This window comes from Etheostoma cragini, chromosome 15 (genome assembly GCF_013103735.1).
Source record: "Etheostoma cragini isolate CJK2018 chromosome 15, CSU_Ecrag_1.0, whole genome shotgun sequence".
NCBI classification, from domain to species: domain Eukaryota; kingdom Metazoa; phylum Chordata; class Actinopteri; order Perciformes; family Percidae; genus Etheostoma; species Etheostoma cragini.
The window spans coordinates 1,519,417-1,530,111 of NC_048421.1; the positions used below are offsets into that span (position 1 = coordinate 1,519,417).

General features: G+C 43.1%; 2 protein-coding genes across 2 annotated transcripts in view; both read left to right on the plus strand.

Moving 5' to 3' along the window:
- Window positions 1-3,264, plus strand: part of si:ch211-106h11.1 (volume-regulated anion channel subunit LRRC8D) — a 14,316-nt gene extending 11,052 nt beyond the window's left edge. The window contains 2 exon segments of the mRNA XM_034894624.1: window positions 403-848; window positions 1,783-3,264. Of these exon segments, the coding sequence (XP_034750515.1) occupies window positions 403-848; window positions 1,783-2,905 (1,569 nt within the window). The 3' untranslated portion in view covers window positions 2,906-3,264.
- Window positions 3,265-4,625: 1,361 nt separating this feature from the next.
- ddx39ab (DEAD (Asp-Glu-Ala-Asp) box polypeptide 39Ab) overlaps window positions 4,626-10,695 on the plus strand; it is a 9,542-nt gene continuing 3,472 nt past the window's right edge. The window contains exons 1-6 of the mRNA XM_034894578.1: window positions 4,626-4,812; window positions 6,396-6,612; window positions 7,077-7,204; window positions 8,409-8,685; window positions 9,414-9,532; window positions 10,312-10,443. Coding sequence (XP_034750469.1) covers window positions 6,405-6,612; window positions 7,077-7,204; window positions 8,409-8,685; window positions 9,414-9,532; window positions 10,312-10,443 — 864 coding nt within the window. The 5' untranslated portion in view covers window positions 4,626-4,812; window positions 6,396-6,404. The remainder of the gene's footprint in view (window positions 4,813-6,395; window positions 6,613-7,076; window positions 7,205-8,408; window positions 8,686-9,413; window positions 9,533-10,311; window positions 10,444-10,695) is intronic.

Consider the following 10,695-nt stretch of genomic DNA (forward strand, 5'->3'; position numbering starts at 1 on the left):
ATGTATACTTATGCCCCCTGTATTTTAACATAGGGGGGTGTATACTTATGCCCCCTGTATTTTAACATAGGGGGTGTAAACTTATGCCCCTGTATTTTAGGGGAAAACATTTATTTATTCACACTACATTATTCATTCACAAAGAAAATTGGTGTCTTGAAAAGGTTGGATTTTACTACATTTTTTAAATTATGGCATTAAAATCCATTTCCAAGATGTTGTTTTTATTCTTCTTTTTAATCAACTTTTGCATGGGTGTGTAAACTTTCTCAAGCCCCTGTAGATGTATTCTCCCTGACAAATAAACTGACAAAATAAAAGATTTTACTTGTTACTCACTGGATTGTTCAAAGGGCCCTTACACAGAAGAATGCCCACGAGATTTAGCATACCACAGTCCAGATAATAGGATTGAGTGTAATTCTGTGTTTTGGTTGGCTATAATCTGTTTTTGTCTGTGCCCTACTTAGCTCTCTACGGCAGTACTCCTTCCACTCACTGAAGGAGTTGCGCTCCCTGCGAGATGTTCCCGACCTGAGAAACGACCTTGCCTTTCTCTTACATATGTTAGACCAGTACGACCCTCTGCTGGCCCAGCGTCTGTCCGTTTTCCTGTCCCCGGTGAGCGAGAGCAGGCTGCTGGAGGAGAGCGTGGAGAGGCGCTGGGGCGAGGAGAAGCTGCGCGCCATGACCAGCGTGGATGCAGACGGCTGCTGCAGACTGCAGCTGCTGGCCCTGCCTCGCCTCCCTCCGGCCCTCTTCACCCTCAGCCAGCTTCAGGTCCTCAAACTGGAGCTCATCGCAGACGCCAGGTTTACTGCGCAGGTGGCCAACATGACATCACTCAGGTGAGTTTTAACTCAATATCATTTAAATTCTGTGCTATTTATAGGGTCAAATCATAACAGATGTTATCTCAGGACACTACTAGGTCTAGAAAACACTCCGAAATTGCAGTCCAATTGCAGTTGGTGCAACAGCGGTGAGGAAAAACTGTGACTAATATTCAGGGCCACGCAGAATCTGGATACGCAGAATTTTCTGCTAATTTTAAAGGTCCCATGGCATGAAAATTTCACTTCATGAGTTATTGAGTTCCCCCAACCTGCCTATGGCCCCCAAGTGGCTAGAAATGGTGACCCTTGGTATCCTGCTCTGCCTTTGATAAAATGAAAGCTCAGATGGGCCGATCTGGAATCTTGCTCCTTATGAGGTCATAAGGGGCAATGTTACCTCCCCTTTCTCTGCTAGAGAATTTGGCCCCCTCCGTGAAAGAGAGACATCATGGCTTTCAAACGAGCATAGTGGCAGTTGGTCAAGGCCTCCACCTACCCCCTAGACTTCAGATACTAGGGACCACTAAGGACTATATAAAAGAGATTTCAGGTACAGTATTAGGGACCACTAAGGTCTATATAAAAGAGACTTCAGATACAGTATTAGGGGACCACTAAGGTCTATATAAAGAGACTTCAGATACAGTATTAGGGACCACTAAGGGCTATATAAAGAGACTTCAGATACAGTATTGGGGACCACTAAGGTCTATATAAAAGAGACTTCAGATACAGTATTAGGGACCACTAAGGTCTATATAAAAGAGACTTCAGATACAGTATTAGTGGACCACTAAGGTCTATATAAAAGAGACTTCAGATACAGTATTAGGGACCACTAAGGTCTATATAAAAGAAAAGAGGAACGGATTACTCTGTACATACACATTTTCTACACAGGTAGGCCTACTTATTTTGTCTTTTTATTGTTTATTCCTACAAACAGGGAGCTCCACCTCTATCACTGCGCAGCAGCGGTGGATCCCAGTGCACTTGGAGTCCTCCAGGATCGTCTGGAGATCCTCCACCTCAACTTCACCCAAGCGTCAGAGATCCCCAGCTGGGTCCTCTCCCTCCACAACCTGCATGAGCTCCACCTCTCTGGCCGCCTAAACAGCGATGGCGGCGTGGGCCGCAGCTGGGCTTTGGGCAGCCTCCGCCAACTACGTCACCTCCGCGTGCTGGTGATCCGAGGCATGTTGCAGCGGATCCCCGTGGAGCTGTGTGAGGTGACGGGCAGCTTGGTGAGGCTGGACATCCACAACGAGGGAACCAGGCTGCTGGTGCTGACAGGCTTGAAGCGGATGGTCGACCTGACCGAGTTGCTGCTGCAGGACTGCCGGTTGGAGCGTCTGCCCTCCGCCCTGCTGGCTCTCACCAACCTGCGGACACTAGACCTGCAGCACAACAACCTAAGGACTCTGGAGGAATTGCTCAGCCTGGCTCATCTGCGACGTCTGTCTTGCCTCAGACTCGCCTGTAACCGTGTTCTGGCGTTGCCGGCATGTATCGGCGTGCTGCGAGGCCTGGAGCTCCTGGATCTATCCAACAACCAGCTCCAGAGCCTCCCCCCGGCGCTCTTCACGCTCCGCCGCCTACAGAGGCTCCTGCTGGCCGGGAACCTGCTGGGGGTGCTGCCTGCGGAGGTGAAGGAGCTGAAGCTGCTCACTGAGCTGGACCTCAGCGGGAACCGGGTGGAGAGCCTCCCCCCGCAGCTCTTCAGCAGCTGTTTGGAGCTGCACATCCTCAACGTGGCTCACAACTCTCTCGGCTCGTTACCCGCGGGGATCGCAGCTTTAACTCGGCTCTGCAGGTTGGACCTGCGCAGCAACAGTCTGGAGGAACTGCCCGCTGAGTTAGGCTGCTGTACAGGGCTGCATGGAGGCGGTCTCCTGGTGGAGGACTGGCTGTTCCTGTCTCTGCCGCCCCAGGTCAGGGACGTCCTGAGCCGTTCTGGCCCCCACTCTGGCTCGTACCCAGAGAGTCGTTCAAGACCAGAGTCTGACAGTTTCCCGTACTTCTCTCCTACGCAGTGGAGCTTCTCTTCTGCTCTGGAATCACAGATTTAACGACTCGTTCTCACTCCCAACTCCTCAAATATGAACGCCTGGGCAGCGTCTCTCGGCGTCTCTCAGCGTCTCCCAGCGTCTCCCAGCGTCTCTCGGCGTCTCTCAGCGTCTCCCAGCGTCTCCCAGCGTCTCTCAGCGTCTCCCAGCGTCTCTCGGCATCTCTCAGCGTCTCCCAGCGTCTCCCAGCGTCTCTCGGCGTCTCTCAGCGTCTCCCAGCGTCTCTCAGCGTCTCCCAGCGTCAGAGACGACGATTCAGCGCCTGTGTGGAACACACCTGGGCAACGTAGCAGCTCCACGGCGCTGTAACATGACGTGGTATTAATATTTGAGTTCAGAAAAGCAGAAATTATGAATTATTTTGACTAATTATTAAGATCAGAGGAATGAACATGATCAATTGTATTCGCAAAGAGCGTTTGAAGGAATCCAATCTATTTGTTTCTGGTATTTTGGTTAAAAAGTAACTCATATTTCCATTTAAAAGGGGTCAGATTTGACCTCAAGGACAACATGAGGGTTAATGTTGTGCTTTTACTGTTGTTGGTGGGATTATAATGTTGTGAAAATGCATTGATGTTGTAGTGTTGTCTTCATGTTGTGGTTCATGGAGTGGTGTTGTGTTGTGGTTTGTGTTGTTGTTGTTGTTGCTTGTTGTTGCTTGTGTTGTTATGGGCGTGTCTTATTACTGTGAAATTTGATTGTTGAGAGAGACGGAGGTGTTATTCTCCGTTTCCTGTCCAGTGACCACAGATGAAAATGAGCTGATAGATAACTCTGGTACTGCTAAGGAGCTGCTGCATTATCCCAGTCAAAAAAATTAAATAAAAACAAATTTCACAACAACAGTCACAACAATAATTGAACACCTAAATAATATTTATAATCAGCATAAATAGGCTAATCTGTATCATTCCCACTGAATAGTGTGCTGTCTCTAACTGTGACCCCAGAACAATAAAAATTGTTAGTGCTAAGCATTCTGGGAACTCCTTCAAGACTGTTGGGAAACCATTTCAGATGACGACCTCTTGAAGATCATCAAGAGAATGCCAAGAGCCTGCAAAGCAGTGATCAGAGCAAAAGGTGGCTTCTTTGAAGAAATTAAAATATAAGACATGTTTTCAGTTATTTCACACTTTTTTTAGTCTCTCTTCTCTCTCTTCAGTGAGAATCTACAATGGAAATAGTCATGAAAATAAAGGAAACACATTGAATGAGAAGGTGGTACAGTATGTTGCTATATATATTAGGATGCATCGTAATGGAAATCAGTCATTGCCCGTGCAGTGCAAGTAGCCTACGGGTCCCAAATTTAGTAAAATATGAAAGGTTTGTCCTTCAGAGCTGAAGAGAAATCCTAAAATGGATTTTATTTAGACTTAACTGTTCCTAATTATTATATTTTGTTAGTGTAATCTCAATGTTAACCTTAATGTGCATTATTTTTTATTGTGCACACTTATTTAATAAAGGGGAGAAACAGCAGGTGAATAACTTTAAATTGTAAGTTATAGATTTTTTTTTAATTACTTGTTTAAACAACTTTAAATTCAGTTTTTTTTTTTACAACTTTATACTCAGTCCTTATAACTACTGTAAGCCAGTGCAGGTTTGCTAAACTACTCGTAATATTATATAATATGATAATATTTATTTGACTAAATGTCCCTTTTAGGCTTCCATACACAGCATATAGCTTGTGTCCCGCTTTTTTATACTGCGTATGACTGCGGCACATATTTTGTCCAATCGCTAGCCACTTTTGCCAGTCGGCGTCCAAATCCACCAATGAAAATGACAAGAGCGCTTTTGAGGAGGCGGGACTTCCGGTTAATCGTATAAACCAGCTGCGGCCTCTCCTCCATGCGGTTTTGATCTTTAGTGAACGCGCAGCTAACACATACAAGGTAAGAAATGTCCAATACCGATTCTACTGTTGTAGCTAGGGTTTTTAAAACATCGAATAGCGTACATTAATGTATTTCGTCATCGTTAAAAGTAGCCGGAATGAGTTAGCTTCCTTCATTGTTTGCTGTAGCGCGCTAACGTCACTGAGCTAATGGCTAGCGTGTTTTAGCATTAGTTAGCTTCGCCAGCACTTCAATCTTTCTCATATTTCTTTGGATGTTGTACAAAGTGCGTAGCCTTTTTATATTCCATGTAATCTGTTCTTTATACTTGCCTACATGTTTTAGCTTTAATTTACGTGTATGTGTTATTCTGATTCATTAGCAAAATAGCTAGTTGTTGCCGTGTAGCATGTTAGCTTGCCACGAAAGCAACGGTTATGCGACACAATAGCTAGCTAGCTAGCTAGCTAGCCAGTGTTGTGAGCGGCGTTGAAACTAATCCGACCGGTTAAACTCCCGTGTCTACGTTCGTGGAAGAGCTTTTGTTCATGGTACTGTGTGTATGTATAAAGGACAGTTTTATGTAACGTAACGTGCAGCGGCGTTACCGTTTGACCGGGTTTACGTGCGCCCTCCCGGTCTTGGCTAACGTTAGCCTAGCCTAGCTCACTCAATGGCGTTTCCAGTGGTTTTACCGGAGCAGAATCTGGAGATTAGCTAATTACCTAAATTAGGTTTCCTTTGCATGGTATTCGTATTGGCGGTTTTTTTATTGCATACACTAAACATCAATCCTGAAAATATAGTATAGTGTTGAACATTAGAGCGATGTACGTTTGGGTTTTTGTGTTATATTAAAATAACTTTTTTTGTGAAAACGACCTACATAAATGTAGATATTTTAGGACCAAATGAGCTGAACCTCTTGATTGACGTTAGTTAAAGACAAGAAGCCCCTTAATTATTTCCTTAAAGGCGTTTAAGTCAATCTGAGAGTCTTTATTGGTGCATTTTCCTTTTATCGTTTTTGTAATTTTGATTAAAAGGCTCCTAGTTTTTTGGTTCTATGCTCAAACTGAGGTAGAAGCTCTTTGTTTGAAGTATTGTGTAAATGTGCCTCGTTTGTTTTGTATGTAACAAATATATGTACATGATCTGTTTTTAGAAAGAAAGCGAATGCTATACGGGTTTCTGTGCAAAACGCTTCTAGTGTTAAAGCGTTTAATCAGTACTGCTAATTTACACAAAAAACAAATTCTTATATTAAATCTTTTTAAAAAAGCATGGAGACAATCAACCGTGTTACATCAGAATCAGTTTTTATTGTCTCAATATGCTTGCATACACAAGGAATTTGACTTTGGTAGGTGTTAACTCTATACATTTAACAAGTAGACTTGTAGTAAATGATGAGTAGACAAATAGTAATATAGACACATGCTGTATAACAGAGACAACAATATACATATAGGCACATTTCAACATAATATATAATAAGACAAATGTAATTAGCACGTCAACCATAGCATCAACATGGTCAACAACAGCTGGTCGTATTTAACAGCGTGTAAAGCCGGAGTGGCTAGATGACAAATGAACAGATTATAAACCCAACTTTATTCCTGTTTTCCCTCTTTCAGACAGACACAATGGCAGAGAATGATGTTGATAGCGAGCTGCTCGACTATGAAGAAGACGAAGAGCCCCAAGGAGCGCCCGAGAGTGCGGTCCCCGCCGGCAAGAAGGAGGTCAAGGGTTCCTACGTGTCCATCCACAGCTCCGGCTTCAGAGACTTTCTGCTCAAACCAGAGCTGCTCCGTGCAATCATCGACTGCGGGTTTGAGCATCCGTCTGAAGGTGAGGCGCAGTCGGTGGTCTTCACCGGTACATTTACATAAAGGGGTGAGCCGGGGGGGGGGGCTCATGGTTGTTGGACCAGGCCAAGAGACACTATTGTTGTTTCCTTGGATTGTTTGGTTGTGTGTAGGCCGGCACAATTTGGGGAAATATGACATTTATGAATATTATTTTTAGCGTACAACTGATATCACGATTCTCTGCCACGTTTTTCTCACAAAGTGTAATGTTTATTGCACACATGAGCCATGACAGGACAAATTGGCAGTACCAAATATACAATTTATTTTGCGTGTGTGTGTGTGTGTGTGTGTGTGTGTGTGTGTGTGTGTGTGTGTGTGTGTGTGTGTAAAAAAAAAAAAGTGATGATTATAGATGTAATACATCTGGGCCCTCTGTATAATGGCTTGAAATAACTCTAATGATGTTGGTGCACATCTTTTTTTTATTTTTATTTATTTTAGTCCAGCATGAATGCATCCCACAAGCCATCCTGGGCATGGACATCCTGTGCCAAGCCAAGTCTGGAATGGGGAAGACGGCTGTGTTTGTGCTGGCCACGCTGCAGCAGATCGAACCTGTTGATGGACAGGTTAGTACGCACTGGGTCCACGCAGTGTTTTCACCGTATTTGGCGGGGGTTTAGTGGCCCTCCCTCAAGTAAATGTAAAAAAAGAGAATGCAATTTTGTGCCGTTGTTGCCAAAACTGTGTCTAACACAACGTAAAAGAGAGGAGATAATAAAATAACGCTAAGTTTAGACAAACAATCTTGCTTGAGGAGTCCAGTGGTAGAGAAACATCGCCTTTTTATCAGATTATGTGAAGGCCCATTTCCACCTTCACATAATCTGATAAAAAGGCGCTAGCGGGAAGGGCACGAGCAGAATCCAGCATTTGTTTCCATCCCCAAATCTAGTCTCAACCTGAGATTTGATCTAATACACACAAGGCGACATTTGGACTTGCTGATGAAAAGTAGTGACGGAAAGTTTATGCCTAAAGCTTAAACTCACGTAAAAAAGGTAAAAGCTGATAAATCGTAGTGTTTCATGTACATGGCTGTTGCTTCATCATGTCAGAATAGCTGTTGATTTTAACGCATACCTCCATTATTTATTGTTACATGGAGCTTTTCATTTGAGCTGCAACTATTGTTTTCATAGTCGAGAATCTGATTATTTTCTTAATTAGTTGTTTGAGTCTATAAAATGGTGAAAGATGTGGATCAGTGTTTCCTAAAAAAGCCCAAGATGACGTCCTCAAAATCCTTGTTTTGTCCATAACTCAAAGATACACAGTTTACTGTCAAAGAAACTAAAACATTAACAAGCGGGAATCAAATAATTTTTACTTTTGTCTTAATAAAATGACTAAAACAGACTAATCTATTATCATGATAGCTGGCGATTAATTTAAAGGCGACAACTAATCGATCAATCGTTGCCGCTCTACTTTTCATACCTAAATTTGTAGTCTGTATGTTTATTCTAGCAGATGTTTATTTAATAAAAAAATATATATATGTATGTGTGTAATAATATAGTATATATTTTAAACTTGAGGCTTGCTTTAAGTAGAGTCCACATGTCATGTCTGGATCTAAATTAACTTGTTGCTAGATAAGAGAAATATGATTTTTCTCTTTTTTTTTAAGACTGTTTACACTCGGGTCTGTTTTTCCATCAGTTTACAGCTGAGAAACAAAAGGAAATCTATGTGTTACCTATATCACATATGTGAGCATTACGTTGTGGAGATGCACCGTGTCTGACTGTCCGTCTGTCTGCTCCTCAGGTGTCCGTGTTGGTCATGTGCCACACGCGAGAGCTGGCCTTCCAGATCAGTAAAGAGTACGAGCGGTTCTCCAAGTACATGTCCTCGGTGAAGGCGGCCGTGTTCTTCGGGGGCATGGTCATCAGGAAGGACGAGGAGGTCCTGAAGAAGAACTGTCCCCACATCGTGGTCGGGACCCCCGGCCGCATCCTCGCTCTCATCCGCAACAAGACGCTCAATCTGAAGAACGTCAAGCACTTCGTCCTGGATGAGTGCGACAAAATGTTGGAGCAGCTAGGTGTGTGTGTGCTTTTGTTTGATTATTCCTCTTTAGATAGGTGTGTGTGTGCTTTTGTTTGATTATTCCTCTTTAGATAGGTGTGTGTGTGTGTGTCTCTCTCTCGCTCTGCTCCCCTAACACTGTTTAATTATGTATTCATTTGTATGTCTTCAACCTTTTTTCCTTTTATTTTCAGTAGTTTATTTTATTTTGAACATGTCTTTTAAAGATGAAGAACATTCATTTGAGTACAGGCAAGAAAACCTGCACGAACAGAATCAACAAACCTATTTTTAAACGTTACTGTAACTGATTCAAGAGCCCGGAGGATTTATCGGCCTTTTCTGTTATTGATAGATAGATGGATGGCTGGATGGATAGATAGATTCATCCATCAGAATCATTTATAATGTCAAATAAACAATTCTGATAAATGATATTTAAAAAGTAAAATAAAAACATGGTCAACCATGTTATGGGTGTTGGCTCTGCATAGTTCAAGTTGATTTTCCTTTTTATTTTATATCAGCCTTTTTAATATATTTTAATATTCCTCTGTGACAATTAAAACACATTATTACTTTAGTGAGAACTCATAAATAACTACAAAAATGCTGTATCGGTCGGGCTCTGATGCAAATACGGATTTCTACGTTCAAAAAGGAGCAGGAGGCCTTTCTGGTCCAACCCTCTTTTTCAATTTGTCTTTAATACATTTTTTTATATATTTTTCTCTTGTGTAACAGACATGAGGCGTGACGTGCAGGAGATCTTCAAGATCACGCCCCATGAGAAGCAGGTCATGATGTTCAGCGCCACGCTGAGCAAAGAGATCCGGCCCGTCTGCCGCAAGTTCATGCAGGACGTAAGTCATCGAGGAAGTGTGCATCGTAGCTGCTGCACGTTTTGAACTTTACACACTTGTCAAAGTACTTTATTGGTCTCCATAAGGAGAAATTTGCTTTGGACATTGACTAACTTAATTTGCTGCAAGAATAGCAGACACGACGACAAGCACATGGTTAAAAACAACTAAAAGCCAAACGTAGAGTCAACGTATGGGCGACTCGAGGGCCGGTGCTAATTGCAGATTTACAATTTTCTGTACTAAATAAAATAGGAAGCTGTACTTAAAAAACAATATCATTCATCCTTTTCATCCATCACAGTCACAGATATAATTAAAAAATTCATAGCCATACGTTCATTGCTGCTCATTAATGAGATTTACTGCGATAGGGACTAATGAGCTTATACCTTTTTCTTATATTTACCCAAAGGAACCCTGTACCTCTTTCCTGAGTTCAACAGCTCAAACTGTGAAAACAACACATGAGAGATATCGGACAAAGTGGTCTTAGCCGGCCTGATTGTTGCCTGTTCAAAAAGCTGTGGTGGTGCAGGTGTTCGCATAATTTTACCTGCCGTCTTAACCAGATTAAAAATCTGGGCTTTAAATTTAGATAGGCTGGTCATAGCATCCTGAAGAAAGATTAAAAAAAAGGGGGCATATAGACGCCATGACAAACAAATTGCAGCAAGAGCCCTCCTCCATGTCGCCAGCAGAGCAGCGCCATCGGTTTTTGTGGCTGTAACTAGAAGCCCGAGTCTGTAACTGTGTCTCTGTCGTGTCCTCGTGTTCAGCCCATGGAGGTGTTCGTGGACGACGAGACCAAGCTGACGCTACACGGCCTGCAGCAGTACTACTGCAAGCTGAAGGACAGCGAGAAGAACCGCAAGCTCTTTGACCTGCTCGACGTGTTGGAGTTCAACCAGGTAACGTGATGGGGTTATTATTCTATCGCTGTAGCATTTGGCTTGTTTTATTAAAGGAGTATTTGCTGGTTGTATCATCAAGCTTCACATCTGAAGTGTGATTTACGCTTCTGCTTAACATCTACAACGTGGCTGCATACTTAGGCATGTGGCTTAGCCGTGGCCTGGTAGCATTCTGGATCGGATTTGGGGTGTTATTTTGTTTCTCTGGTGCTTCTACACACACACACTTGGGGGGGGGGGGGGGGGGGG